Genomic DNA, 16,109 nt, shown 5'->3' on the forward strand with positions numbered 1-16,109 from the left:
GGGCAGATCGAGTGTGAAGAGAGTATGATGCGACGTCATTGAACCGTTTGAGCGTCGCCGTGGCCTGTTAAAGATAATCTGCTCGACGAACTGTGAAATCTGAGAGTCAAAGTCTGCTGATTTCGCCTAACTTATAGCACGACTTGCCAAAAGGTTTTGAACATTGATAACTATGATTGGGAATGTCTGGTGCTGCCTGTCATGATCTGGTTGAGCTTGAGACACCCTTGAAATGAACTGCTGCGTCAAATCCTCAGCCTACGCACTGCTTTCTTTGGGTGCTCAACGCTGAGGGTAAGGAGACATCAAGGTAATCAGGATATTCCTGAAACTGTGAAGCGTACTGCCTATACGTCTGCTCTAAAATACTGATGAATTTAATTTTCTCTTATTAATGAACGTGCATTGTATTTGATGTTTTAATTGGCGATCTGTTTTACTTTCGGCCTTAATCTCGATTTGTCAAAAACTGAAAGACAACAAGACATGTTTTGGTCGCGAAGGACAAATAATGTAAAAGTCGATTATGCTTGATGACTAGCTAGCGTATTAGGTCCACGTGCTCATTATTTTCACTTAGCCATTCTCAAGACCCATGTATTTAACTGCCCACTTCTTTTAAATTGAATTTGAAATGAATCGAAGATCGTTCTATCCGAGGCGATGAATAGGCAAGGTAGAGGCTGAACAAGTTGCTGGTTTGTTTTGATTCGTGACAGCACGACAGTTGCTTTCCAATCAAAATGTTTCTTCTAAAGAAAGGATTCTGAAAAATTAATGACAGCCTTTCATTATGATTGAAATTTTCTTCCCTAACGCTATACTGAAGCGAGACGAACGGTCGCATCTTTTTATTACAATGCACTTAGCGATACCGGAAAAACTCTGGCGATATAAAGTACAAGTACATTTGCATATTAGATACCCTCAATGATTCAGTGCGAATTCCAAACTCTGAATTTGACTGACAAACAATCATGCTACTTAGAAATTCGTCAACTGTGTTTGCCATCTCGAGAAATCCTGATCTACTCAATCAGTCATGTCTATTGATCAGTATCGTGTGACGGTATACCTCTTGACCTTACAGGCGGGACTTATTTGACCAAATAATACGATTAGTGGCTCCGGGGCACAGCTAGTTACGTATAACATGAAATAATGATGATATTGGATGCTTGTCGCATGACACATTCTGACATCAATGGTGCGTGATCTGATAACTGAGAAGACCAATGTGGCAAACTTATTCCATGGCTCTTGATAAGATATCCTGCATGGTTAAAGTTTTGAATGTTGAAACTAACTTTGACCTTCACAATCTTCTTCTTTACATTGGGCCATCATTTGCACTTGCCTCGATTGCGTATGGCAATGTCATAAAGAAAATCTCATTCAAACCTTATTTAGGTCTGAACTCTGGTATTGACATTGCCAATATTAACGTGGATGTTGAAAAATGCATCTATTTTCACCATGCTCAAACAATTAACAGCAGACCAAGATATCAGATGGCAGTGTGCCACTGACATGTCAGGACAGTGAACCTGGATGGCAATGTCTCACTGGGGGAAAGCATGACAACTGCTGCTGAGTGAGAGGAGTTTTAATCAGTGGCCTTAATCCTATTTTTGGAGAAAGCAGAAACCTGGTAAACGACAGGTGACACTAATACTTCAGGAGATTAATGTTGAAGGGCGTCTTCTTTTTTGTCGAAGTGCATCTCTCGGGCATCTTAAATTAATAAGAGACTGCAGCGGTTTTTGCATGCGATTTTATTTAAGAACTTTCAAATGGCTCCGATGTGTCATCATGGTAGATTATGTATAAGATAACTAACAACATGAATAACATGAATATCATGTGTAGCTGTCGAAACGTTGTTTAACATTCTGCCTACGGTTAAACATTCTGTTTACTCTTCAATGTAGCACACCATTTCAACTTTGAAGAAACAACTATTCGTTTGCAGTTTCAGTAATTAGCTTTCACAAGAAAATTGTTAGTATATTTGCGGGAAAAACCTCTACGATTTGAGCTATTCGAATTTGTTTGTTAGCTTATGTGGGTCTTTTTGTATAACGATATGCTACCCACTGTCACTGCAACCAGGCAAAACCATTATCTTTCATCTTGTCTTGCAGGCCATCATGTTCAGCCTTCAGCGAGGACCCTTCAAAGAAGACTTCTTCCAATGTGTTAACTTTGACTTCTACCACGCTCTATGGCAAGAGCAGCTCTACTTCCTTGCCACGCTACTCCTACTTTTCGTCATTCCACTTATGATCATGATCACATGTTACGCGCTCATATTCTGCACAATATCACGCAAATCAAGGGACTTCGGTAAGTTCATTTGATTCCAGAACAAAGTGATGTAATTGAACAAGATTACTTTAAGAACATTCCAAACTTTAAAGACTCGGGTGACTATGGTTGTACACGAACAGCATTCACTTGGTTTCTAAGTTTATGTTTAAGGAATTGAACCCGAGGCGGAGGACCTTGGTTGAGTTACCAAGACACTCGAGGGTGGAGCTAAAATACAGTCCAAACCCGAGCCGACAGGCGAGGGTTTGGACGAAATTGACAGGCGAGGGTTTGGACGAAATTTTAGCTCCACCCGAGAGTGTCTTGGTAACTCAACCAAGGTCCGAAGCCGAGGGTTCAATTTCTATTCTAAAATACCTCAAACTTAAAAAGATAGGCCACGAAATAACTTGAATATGTGCGAATTTGGCAAATTCCATCCATCGCCTGCCCGGAGCGCCGGTAGCGTCGTTGTTTACATTATGTTACGGCAGCCCGTATAGGAAGTCCGGATCGGCTCGCTCAAGTGACGCTAAAATCCGCGCAAATGGGCTATTTGGAGCGTTTTTCTCAGCAAATATGTGTAGTGCTCATTAAAAAACTTAGGGTGGTTGATGCTTCCTTGGCTGATTTGTGTTTGAAGCAGTGTTTTGAGAGCCTCAAACTTCTGAAGTGAGCTGTGTGCATGGTTCCACATTTTAGTGCAACCCGAGGGAACTTTGGTAGAGCATCTTGGTTGCGTGTCCAAAACACTCCACTCTCAGAACGAGGCTTATGCATTTTCCATTTAAAAGTTGACTTTACGGTACCAAGGTATTTTAGAATCACCATCATATTACAGGCAATCTAACAATCATACAATTCGAGTTATCTCAACAGGCTGTAGGCTTGTTATATCAGTGAACATTGCTTATTTGATTGTAACATATGGAATACTGATAATGGACTTTGGCAAATGGAACATGAACATATTACCAAGTGCCCGGGGTGTGATCAATAGGAATCAAGGAAGAATAAGGTGGCGCGTAGAATCGAATGGTTTGGATTCGAGTTTTTTTAACCATAACCCATACATGTATATATGCATTATTGGCATGATGCTGGCGCTCAAGGCATTATTGGCCTGATGCTGGCGCTCAAGGCAGTATGTATTTTCTGTTAGTTTGCCATTGCTTGTTGTTTTATTGCAGCTTGACGAAGTAGTCATTAACAACTATGAAGTCAATTCAAGCTTGAGCCGACCTGGACCTCTGTTCGTTCAGGATTTATTACGAAAGCGATGGCTGAGCATGCTGACAGTTAGACCTATGAGAAGATTAACTTCTGTTTAATTATCTGGTCTCGTCCATATTAGGGTTTAAAAGGTGGACACATGCCCATTTGACCTTATAGCTTTTGCTCAATATCCAGGGGACAAGTCTGTTGGACAGAGATATTGACAAAGTACCCTTTACTAAGCGGGCTGGCCATCATCATTATTATCACGCTTCTTCTTTTATCGATATGCCATATTTCTTTTCAGAATCTGAGACCAACAGCACCGAGGACATGTTACATGGTAAAGTCCGTAGCAAGCTACTCCACAAAGCTAAGACTAAGTCTCTTAAGATGACCGCTGTTATAGTAGCGGTGTTTGTTCTCTGTTGGTCGCCGTATTACATCGTTTATGCCGTCTATACGTTCGTGAAAGACCGTGGCCAACTGACACAGCACCTCAGCTTGTATATCTTCTCATCTGGCATGTCAAACTCTGTGGTTAACCCGATCATCTATGGGGCATTCCACATGTGCCGAGCAAGGAAACGAAGGTCAGTATACATCTCTCATTCCCATACATTTGCAACTCTTACTGTCGACTATCAAATCTTCAGTTCCATCCATTTCCCTTGTTCCATAGGCCCTCTTCTTCTTGTACTTCTTCGGTCGTTCTCTCTGCCTTCGCTAGATTTGAAGACTTTTCTGAAGGATAAAACTCCTCTTCTTGATGCTTAATTCAACATATCTTCCCGACTCCAACTTATAATCCGTATTGTGCCGTGTAATGACCGAGAGCGCAACAAATTGGTTTATATGAAATAAGCCAGTCTAATGAAATGAGAAAAATCAAAGGTTTGAAAACATCAGACATACGTCTTAAGTCGGTATCAGTTCTGTCAGATCTGTAGCCTCTGGAGCGATGTCTCATAGATACTCAGCTATCATTGCTATGGGATATCGAATATAGTTTTAGGAATTATTCCCTTTACAGGCATTTTTGCCTAACATAGATTTCGTGTTATTTGTTTGCTTTCACGCCCAAGCCTTTGTTATGCTGTGGTGCCCACGGAAAAAGCTTTGAGTGGGAAACGCTCTCAAAATTTATATTGTTGATATGGGTATACAGTGGAACCCCGGTAACATGACCACTCAAGGGACTGAGGTTGAATGGTTGCGTTACCGGGGTGGTCGCGTTAGTGAAGTTGCAAATCCGGGGACAAAATGAAAATGAAGAAATATTTCATGACAAATTTGCCGCAATTTTTCCCAAGAGAAATCATGGCAGCGTTCGTCTTTTCAGTTCTCATCATTCCACATTTTAGGATGCTCCAATGTGTCCGGTGGTTTACAAAAACATGCGTACTCTTCTCAATTTGTCCCAATGGCAATGCCTCGTCGACAGAGAGTTGTAGGAATAACGATAATGAAGTTCAAAGGAGCTGTTGATGATTTTGTAGATGAGCGGTATCTTTGGTTTTCAAGGAGGTACTGGTTGGAAAAGCCGGTACATATATTTCATACGAATTAGCTTTTTGCCTGCACGATAAAGACCTCCAATCCCCTTCTACACAAACCGTGCTACATCAGGGATAACTTCACATATCCATACCCTCGACGATAACTACTTCCATATCTCTTCCTCTGTCCGGTTCCTGTACCATGTACTGAGATAAACCCTCCTATGGCCGGTCATCAGTAATTAAATAAGATGTCAATTCCTAGTCCAAGTCTCGGGGCACTCTGATTTCTCCGGAGACCAGGTGCAGTCACTACTTCTTAATCACCGTCCCACCACTTCTACACCCTAGTGCCCTGGGGACAGCCATAAGTCAGTATGACAATTGACGGAGAGGTGGACAGTCTAACAACCCTAAGTTGATAATCATGACAGCGCATTTGTCCCTCTTGCTATTGATTTCCGCTAAATAGAAGGCAGCCGAAGGCGAGTGGCGAAGTAAAGGTGCGAATAATACATCGGGTAGACAATAGTGTAAGCCATCCTGAACCGCGCGGTCTCTACCCCCTTGAAATGAAGCCGGGGTAAATATTGATAAGATGAAAAACCTTTGTGAACAACTGATGAACTGATTGATTTGGGTTGTAGGCCTCCATATTGCTCGACCCAAAATGGCTGTTGAGTCTGGCTGCTACCACACATTCGAGAAGCTCAACAAATACTGGTGTACTTTTATTCGAAATTCAAATTTCGATTCGTTTTAAGCCTACCATGAGAAACTAACATCTCCTTAGCCTTGGGGCAAGTGCGTGATAAAATCTTGTCAACATCATTCGTATGCCAATACATTATGATGATTTTATCGGAGCCGTCGCAGGATGTTTAATGAATTTTGCGCATCGATCGTGAAAAGCGATGGAAGTTACAGATGTTGGTTGAAAAACGACAGTGAGATTTGGCAGAGTACACACTCAATGTCAGTCAATGACAGCAGTGGACATGCAATTTTTGAATTGAACAGATTGATAGGCAGATACGAAGCGTCTGCCTTTTTTGTTAGTTAGGTCTTCAATGTCGACGTTATGGAACGCAGCATTATCTTGCAGTACAAAACTTTTTAAAAATGTCTTATGCTGTGACAGATTGGCAGCTTATGCGATGTTTTTGATAACTGAATATTACACCCCCTATTATGGGTGACATATGCAACTGGTGTGGTCTTGACAGGTTGGCCATTAATGATGATCAACGATGTTTCAGGTCTGAATGCTGTTATTGAATAGTAAAGGAGGCTTCTTAATTTGATGATATCAATTGATGAAGCTGGTTTATTTATTGATTGGCGACATTGATCACTGATAAGAACAGTCTGTTGTTATTGGAGAGGTAGACTGTTTGAACTGACAAGCTTCATTGGGCTGCATATCACAATAATGGGACGATGGAGTCCATATTCTCTGCCACGTGAAAACAGATGAATTATATCACATTTTCTCGTCACATTTGGACTTACCTCTTACCAGTTGTCATATTTGGACTTACCTCTTACCAGTCGCAATTCTGATATAGAAACCTCAGCATTCCACCGAAAGTAGTGAGAAAGCCATTTTGGCATGACAGGGTACGAGAATGCTGTCAGGTTGAAAACAGACGCGTTGCCTTTGATCATATCGCGTTTAGATGTATCACAACGTGCTTTATTCAAGAAAAGTGCATTATCTCAATTAAGAACATGTTGCGCTACGGATGCTTATGAAAAAACCCTCTACAAGAAAAATCCAAGCAAAAACAAAAATCTTCATCGCTGCTGACTCCCCTCATACTGCATTCCCATTGACATGACTGATATTCCTCGTGATCAAGTCAACAAGCTCCCGCCTCTTCTGGTTGTGTCAAATACAGTGTTTTTTTCGATAAACCTAGAAAAAAAACCTCTTAAATCCAATAAGCTTACATGGAACTTACCTATATTCACGTTGTTTTCTCATTCTGACATTCGACCAATTCATGTATCCGTACTGCTTGAGCAAGCAACAGGGCAATTCCGCGGAGCCTTGGCCAGCCTCACCATTTTATGACAAACTTATAGACTCAAATAGCTATTCAGCTAATTTTATCAGATTTTCCACCCTGTTTCTTTTTCTTTTTTTTATCGACCCATACAGCATCATGTACTTTAGTCACAACATATGTCAATCATCACGAAGGTAGCTATATTGACAGACGAAGTAGAACTTCATTGCACAAAGCAAACTCCTTGAGCAGTTGTATCAATCTGAAGGTAATCTCGCGATAACGAGATTGCCTAGGGCAGTGGTTCGTTTGATTATCTTAGCTACGCCGGCGAGGACCAAGGGCTAGAGTATTTACCTAAATGTGGCTTGAGGTGGGGTGTGGTATCTCGTACGACAGATAACGATTAGTTAGCTATGTGACACGATATGGCTTTTAGGCCATTGCCTGTACGTTTTTAGTTACATTGGCAGACTGAACACAAAGATGTAGGTGAGGTCAGTGACCAAGGATGTTCAACAATATGACAAATTGTTTGATTGCTGAATCTCAACGTACAGATAAGCTATAGACTTGTAGATGCTATCTGGAATGTACATAATGTACACGAAGATGAAGAAAACTCAATGACAAAAGAATGTACATTGCAAGTATAATGTATAATCGTGGACACTATCTTTTTACAGAACAGTAATGTACATGCAGATGCTTAATGTAATGAAGGTAGTAGTTCATCCGTGGATGCACGCCAGAAACAGGGAAAACGGTATGACTACAATTAATATTGAATATAGCCTGCTTTTATGTGAACCTTAGAACTCAATGCGTCCAAAGAAGAATACGAAATAAAATAACGAAACTGATATCAAGGTCAAACCGTATACAATTGCTTAACACATTCCACATCTCACAAAAACGCTTTTCATTCTTTCCTGTCTATCTTATCACACATTACACCGGCAAATGTTTCACACGGCTGAAGTGATATTCAACTAAAGTTCCTGTTCCGTCACTGTCTTGGACTCATTGAGTTTGACTAGGACCACTAGTACCACTGCACGACCTCGCATATAACAGAACACAGTTCCTTGCTAACCTGCACTCACTCACCAGCCGTCTTAACCCCCTCTCCCACAACCACTATACAGTGGAACCCCGGTAACGTGACCACTCATGGGACCGAGGTCGAATAGTCGCGTAACAGGGGTGGCAAAATGCATGATTAGGTATTCCTGCCAAAATTGTTGAGCTTTTTCATAAGTTCAAAATTCTGAAAAATTTTCAAACCAAAATTTTTGGGGCGCTGGTGATGTTTCTTCATTTTGAGTAGAAAAAATCCCCAAGCGAAACAAATATATTTGGACTTAGAAATTTTTTCATCCTTCACTTAATTTTTTTTCATAAGTTCAAAATTCTGAAATATTATCAAATTTGGTCATTGGGACCGCCCAATCCAGTGGTCGTGGTCTGGGTACCGGGGTGGTCGTGTTACCGGGGGCATTGTAATGGTAATTAGAGAGGAAACCATTCGGGACCGGCGATTCTTGGTCGTCATAGCGGGATGGTCGCCGACCGGGGTCCACTGTATATCGCTTCTTCTGCACGCTGACGTTCGACTGCATTTGCATTTCAAGAGATTTGCATTTGCACATCTGAAGAGACCGCTACTACCTGTTTATGTGATGACCATGGTAGAAGGTTGAGGAAGAATTTCATTCACTTCTCAAGTTATTACAAATACAAATCTTAGAAACTGAACGAGAACACGAAACCTGAGGTTGGTCTTCCTTTCATTTGCGAATGGATCTACCTCTCCCGTTACGTGTAATGTTTTCTTGAATAGAAATCACTCGATGAATCCTTCCAAGAGCGCTTGGAAACCAACCCAACCTTTTATCAAGTTGACTTCATTTCTTATTAAACCAAAACCAATTACTCTCTTCAAAACCAGTTATGCTCGTCAAAAATGGGAACACAACAATAGTTTCATCTTTCAAGAAATACTAATAGCTTTAGCCGTGGGTTTTAGGAATATCTGCTGTATTTTCAGCCAGATCAAGTTAGTCACAGAATGTTTTCGTTCGTTCACCCTTAGATGTTGGCATTGTTTTTTCCATCAAAGTTAAAAATTCTCCATCACCTATAATTGACTGCTAATGACTTGAGAGCATAAAGTTTTAACCTTTAGGGTACACTACCATGACATTTTGGCCAGGGATCCCTGGAAATATTTCTTGAAAATGTATTAATTTTTATCGAGAAATGTTTAAGAAGATATTGAGCTGAGCGTCAATTGGGACAATCTGATCTTTATATAATCACATATCATCGTAAAAGACACTAATAGTATGTATGATGGAAGATTTCACGATCCATGGTCAACACATTTCAAAAAATCTCAGTCAGTAAAATACAAGTTGATATTGTCTTCTCTAGCATGTCTGGATGTAGCGTTGAATCGAACAGCAGCATGAATGGCTTCGCGATTTCGAATTTTATTTATAAGATATCGAGACAGTCTGTTTCAAGCCGCAATCCTCTTTAATTATAAATCGTGATTGGTTGTAGATTGCTTTTCCAAATGTTATTACCTCCTTGCAGCCTACGCCTCCACTTCATCAGGCATACGGAGCTGGGCCCTCCTTGGAACATTCTACTCTTTGATTAAGACGGCGAACAGCAAATACAATTCAATGGACAGTCGAATCAAATTTGAGCGTGAATCTTAACCTTTGATCGACTGGCTGTTAAGAAGTTTCCGATTGTACCTTCTTTAGATTTCTGCATCGTCCTTAGCTTAACTCATCGTCTACTTCATCCCACCCAGACACACGCTATCCACATCAGTCAGCCACAGAGGCAACTTGTCTGTCCATAAGTTCGCACCGTGCGGAATTGTCCAAAGTGATCGAGAGTAACACGTCTAACTCATACCGCTCCTATTCAGAATTCCTGAATCCAAACTTTTGGTTGGTAAGAGTATTCTTTCAAAACAAGCTAGCGCTAAGCTACTTTCTTAAGGTTTTCCTTATTCCCCCCAGTGCTATTGGTTACAAAGTTTTTTATCATCAAATAATCCTGCTCTTCGGAAATATTGCATGTCATTCTTTCGTGCTGGATATCAGAGATATTCAAGTCTGTTGGAGGTAAATGAAGCGTTGCTGAGTTTGTCATGAGTAGACAGTAATAGCCAATTACTACTCGAGGAGAAATAGGCTGGCATCAGCTGCACCAATTTAACGAATCTGAAAGTTTTTTTTCCGAATTAATGTAATTATGGATCACAAATAGAAACAATGGTGGAGGTGTTACGTTGTACTTCAGAAAACAATGTAATTATGGATCACAAATAGAAACAATGATGGATGTGTTACGTTGTACTTCAGAAAACAATGTAATTATGGATCACAAATAGAAACAATGGTGGAGGTGTTACGTTGTACTTCAGAAAACAATGTAATTATGGATCACAAATAGAAACAATGATGGATGTGTTATGTTGTACTTCAGAAAATGAATTGGATAGCTAGATTCGCGACTGATTCGTTAGTGTGTATCAGCCTGATATAGAATGGTTTAACAGAGTGAGAGAGAGCAAAATAAACATACTTAAATCGTCCTTTTTACATGTGAATAAAAGTCACGTTGTGACTTTGTGGTTGCAAATGTTAAAAATCAGGACCAAACTGAGTTTACCCCAAATGTATTTCGTCACCATTCTTTATAACACGTGACACCAGAGAAGCACTGCTGCTCCGCGTGAACTGAAGACATCATGGGAGGTTAGCTGAGCTCTCATTGGTCTTTGGTCACCCGTGTTGGGTAGACGTCTTTAAGTATCATATTAATTCTTTTACCAACTGGATGTGCTATTCGTGGTGAGCGATGGCAATACGTTGTGTCTCAAGTAACAGTTTCCGCTCATCATTTATCAAAAGCAGCAAACTGACTGATATAGATCAATTCGTATACTCCTTTATTCACCAAGATTTCATTTGATTTTTCCCTTTTATTATTGATATAACTTTTTCTTAAACAGAACGCGGCGGGCAAAGCAAAAGATCCGCGAGAGGCGTTCGAGCTCATGGCCTGGGACTCCCTGACGATATGCCTATAGAATTAGAATCATGATGGAGGTGGACGTCCACTGACCAGGCCTGTGAGCGTGGAGGGTTTGTCAGGCTGCTTGAATGCCAAGCGGGCGCGCGCAGCGCTAGTCAAGTAGGCTATGATATGATCAGCACCCATAAGTCCGATGGTTTGCATGTTCGAATGAACAGGAACTCTTAGAGAAATGTTCAGACAGCCCATAGGTCCGAAATGTTCAAAGGCAATTGGAGTCCACCGCAAGACGTTCGTTGGGGTATCTCAGCTTTGACCGGGTGATGACCAAATAACGGGACTTGGTCTACACAGAGTCCTACGATTGAAAGACTCTGGTATACATAATGACATGTTCCATTATTTGTATGGTTTTCGAACGATCGGACTTATGGGCTGTTACAATGAGTGGTGTGGTTCTCCCTGTGTGAAGTCCTTGTGTAGTTTGTTATCCTTTGTTGGAAGGGTGGGGTGTCTCATAGTTATACGCATCCAAATTGCAAGGAATAAAACAAGTAGCTGGTGCTGACTGTTGATTGTTGCAGTGAACAATTTGAAAAAATCCTGATCCATAGCCAGAGTTGTTAGGTGTGATGAAATGTGATATCTTGTACTTTCACTTAATGTATCCCATGACCGGTGTGCAGTGAAGGTTGCCTTTGTGAATGGTGTTAGCGCTCGGCTTTTGCCCACCACATCGTCCCCTGCACTCCATTTGACCTTAGTTTTGTCACATGCAGCCTATTACATGTTCTGTACATCCATCGTATCCATCAGACCCCAGGACACAATCAACATTAAACACACAGGTCAAAAATCCAGACAAGATATCTATTCATTCCAAGATACTTGTAAGATTCTCGTTGCGATCTTTACTAAGCACCTATAAAGAATCTTGGAACAAATATACAGTAACATTTAGTACAAAAAATAAGATACTTGCAAGAATTCTATCTGGATTGCCGACCTGGGTAGCCCCACAAACACCCCTACCCCTAGCGGCTCTATATGCAAAGTAATTCCTAGATTATAACGCGTAAGGTCTGGGCCTCACATCATGCACTACCTTACCCAAACCATTAGCCCAAGTCAAGAACATTTCCCTCACTGTCTAAGATGGTTACTTTCTAGTAAATCAATCTTCTTCTCACATGCAATACTAAAAGCTGTCTGGGAGGCAATGTTCTTTGGAAATGGTTATTTCAAAATTAGTTATCGACATTTGAGAGATGAAAAGCTATTTCAATTCAATCAGACAACAAATTTAAACCAGGGAAGATGCTTTACTGCGGTTTGGAATGGCGAATCGGCGGCTTCAGCTCCATTTCTTTAAGCCAACACAGTAATCGGAATTGAGTAGCCATATCAGTAAAGACTTTGGTCTTCCAGGTATTTCAATTGATGTCGAAATACTCCGATGAAAAGTCCTTGAAACTCAGCTCCAGCTGAAAGGTGATATTTGGCGTGTTTGGGTTCAAACAATCACCAGTGTTCTTCTTTTATTGAATTAAATCAACCAGAAACTCCTCTTTAAGCAAGAACCGTGAGTCTTCTTTCTATGATCGATCGATAAGTGAGTTTTCTGAGACTTAATAAAGCAGAGGGGCTGCCGGTGATTGTAATCAATGAGATAGAAAGAAGCGGACAATTGAATTAACGCTTCATGAGATCCGGTTCAACACCTCCCCAGTTTTCTTGGGCAATCTACTCTCTAAAGTAAATTTCGTGCCAGACTGATTTTTTCTTTAACTCTGTTCTAACTGAGGTACCTAATTTCTTCCGTTAAATTTGAGTAAGATTTTGAAAACAAGAAATCCAACTGAATATTTAGGGAAGAGAATGTCATCGTAACATATTTGTAGAATGGAGAAACTCGGCGATTGAATGATTACTTTGGTGTTCTGCTGGGCTGCACTTTCTTGGATTCTTCTTTGGGACTATCCAATTTGGTTCATTCGAAATCATCCTAAGTAACTCGTGTACATTGATTGTCATTGAATTCTGTAATCAGTCGAACTTGTCTAGCATGTTCTATTGCATGGTTGCTGCGCGATTACAGGGGTGTCTTTGTATTTCAGCCAGTATCGGTTCAGTGTTGTCTTCCCCTTGGTAGTTCCTTTCCTGACTGGAATTCCTCTTCTATACTTCCAGAGAATATTCAGCTACACCATTCATGCGGGGCAAAGCACCGAATTCCCGCGGTTCCACGCTTACTGAAAAACATAGCATTGAGGTGAAACCTATACGAAAGAAGCCCAGTATAACGGGAAGTACGTTTGTCTATATGGAGAATGGTAACCCCGAACCCAGTCCATCGAGTAACTCGAACTCGACCACACCGCGGAGGCAACTCCTTGTGACTTATATCATTACAGACACCTGACCACGAATACATACCTTGTGGAAACGGTTTAAATCACGACGTGCCAGGCCTACGACTTGCAATATCGAGGATGACACAAACTTAGGGGAAGAAAATCAAATGGAAATGGATATAGAAAGTTAAGGAAAGAATTGACGAAGACGCTAGGCTCTGGGGCGCTTTGGGAAGATGAGGCACTTCACAGTGCACATGCTTGGTGAATGCACGCCGATGCCCATTGACATACATATACCTCGCATACTATGTGCAACAATATGAACTGTATACATAATAATTTTGTCCGTAATTTTCGTATCTTCTAAAACTATTAACCTCAGTCATGTCCGTGTCATGCAGATGTGAACCTCAGTCATGTCCGTGTCATGCAGATGTGAACCTCAGTCATGTCCGTGTCATGCAGATGTGAACCTCAGTCATGTCCGTGTCATGCAGATGTGAACCTCAGTCATGTCCGTGTCATGCAGATGACCTCAGTCATGTCCGTGTCATGCAGATGTGTACGATTTGAAGGATAGTATGGTTTTATAAGAAAGTGATTCTTCAAATATGTGAATATCTACAAATGTCAAAGCTTTTATCAATGTAGGACCTGCTTCTTGCAGTAGCTGAAGGAGGATCATGGCAGCGGCGCCAGTCCGTTTTTTGTTGATAGCTGTATTCTCTAAGACCATCTTCAAGTGTACATAAAACCCAAACCTTTATTTTGCTTACCATCTCACGAGTTGGGGTGTGGAGTATTTCATAGAAGGTATCTTCCTTAACTGGACAGTCATAAAGCAACTGAAACCAGGATGAGACCGCTCCTGTAGTTTGATAAATGATGGTCATGGTGATGAACCATAATTTCATCATTCAGTCAGCCACCTGGGATATCACGATCAAAATTGGAAAGTTTTTACTGATATCATAACTGTCACTACGCAGTCGAACATATGGGATATTGGTGTCCAATCAATTAGCAGGTTATTTACCTTGTCAACTGATTTTGCGTGGGATTCAATACGAGTATAGCAGAAATCACGCATTTAATCTCCAGTGGTCGGATCTTCAAACAGGAATATATGATGAGATTATCGCTGCTATTGTAGTGAGGCTAGCGAGGGCGAGTTGAAATAAATCGTATTCCTGTGGGTGGAGTGCGAAAGAATGGCAAATCAAAACACGTCTCGTCTACACAGATACTGGCGGCCAACTGTTTTAGGAATTGCCGAACCTTTATTCACATATGAATGTTGGATGAAAGTAAGCTAACGTGTCTTATTCTAGACAAATGTGGACACTTCTGCCTTCTGTTGTGGACGGATGCTGGTGCACTTTAATGTTGCATTAAGTCTTACTTTCGCACAATACATGATAAATAGCAATATCGAAACGGACTAAGAGGCGATCACAGACGCTATTCAAAGGATAGCAGATGTAATTTCGACCATCTACATATAAAGTGTACTTGGCTGAGGATAGTATTTCAGGCTTAACAAGTAATTCCCATTCGTTTTGTAAAAAGTGCCTTTCGTTGTCAAAATAAATGTTTAGCTGATGAGGTTGGCTGGTCGTTTTAGCGCTGTTCTACATATTTTAGGCTAGTTGGGTCAGGTGACAAGGGCAGACCAGGCTACCAGGGGATGTGTAGGTAAGTTACCAACCTTATAGTAGGCTTGGACATGGCGAGGACATTATATCGTGAAACATGCGATTTACTCGCTTAATTCTTTGACGTATCGAGTTGAAAATGCTGATGTTAGTCTCGACTCCTCAAAAGAGTTAAAGCAGTTCAATTCTTTGTCATTCGCCATCTAAAATAGCGAATGAACTCGATTTCTGCCATTTGTCAACATTCCCGACGAATCATTCCATAAGAATGAACGACTGCCAATATATTGAAGAAGGCTATAAGATCGGGACGCAGGACCGAACTATGTATCAACAACATTTGTTGGTATTTTGTACAAAAAGATATATAAAGTAAGATACTTTGATTATTTGTTATCATTGGTGACATCTGTTAATGATTGTTGAACACTTCACTGTCGTTTCTCTGTTTGGCGCAAATGAGATTTTAATCGAACGGGTTCAATAAAGTTTGATGTTTGATTCATTATACGTTTTGTCTGTTTGTCGTCTATAGCAAGGGATTGGAAACTATCAGAAGTATCAGGTTGTTATTGAAGATAAATATCAAAGCGATGATGGCAAATGGACTACTATTTTGACAATGTGTAATTCCAGTCGCCTGATGAGATTCTGATTGGTGGATATCCAAGCAACCCCAATCGTTCATAATGTTTCTTGCCAAGCCAAGCTGTACACGGCACTATTTGAATCTCAACTGGCAATTGGCGTTGCTGGTTTAGATTTGTGGTTAAACTACGGCTGAAACAACAATCTTGTTCCTGTCGATGAACTGTGCTTGGCACCTTCTGGAGGCGAGGTTGCCTTGGGTCACAGAGAACCGCTGCATTGAATATGTCACCTCCGTCATGTGATATTACCCTGCCGGCTGATCAATATCACACCATCTCCCTCTTTACATAACTTGTTTCAAGCTTCATCTGATAAGCGCGACAACTGATTAAACACAAGGGGGCAAGC

General features: G+C 40.9%; 1 protein-coding gene across 4 annotated transcripts in view; it reads left to right on the top strand.

Annotated features, from left to right (window-relative positions):
* Positions 1–15,615, top strand: part of LOC135483444 (gonadotropin-releasing hormone receptor-like) — a 56,394-nt gene extending 40,779 nt beyond the window's left edge. For 2 of the 4 annotated variants that reach the window (XM_064764391.1, XM_064764390.1), the window contains exons 3-5: positions 2,145–2,346; positions 3,833–4,118; positions 13,289–15,615. In XM_064764391.1, coding sequence (XP_064620461.1) covers positions 2,145–2,346; positions 3,833–4,118; positions 13,289–13,520 — 720 coding nt within the window. In that variant the 3' untranslated portion in view covers positions 13,521–15,615. Of the gene's footprint in view, positions 1–2,144; positions 2,347–3,832; positions 4,119–7,722; positions 7,803–9,637; positions 9,815–13,288 lie in introns of those variants that run through there. The other 2 variants (XM_064764393.1, XM_064764392.1) reach the window with 2 other exon arrangements.
* Positions 15,616–16,109: the final 494 nt, after the last annotated feature.

Source organism: Lineus longissimus, chromosome 2 (genome assembly GCF_910592395.1).
Source record: "Lineus longissimus chromosome 2, tnLinLong1.2, whole genome shotgun sequence".
Classification (NCBI taxonomy): domain Eukaryota; kingdom Metazoa; phylum Nemertea; class Pilidiophora; order Heteronemertea; family Lineidae; genus Lineus; species Lineus longissimus.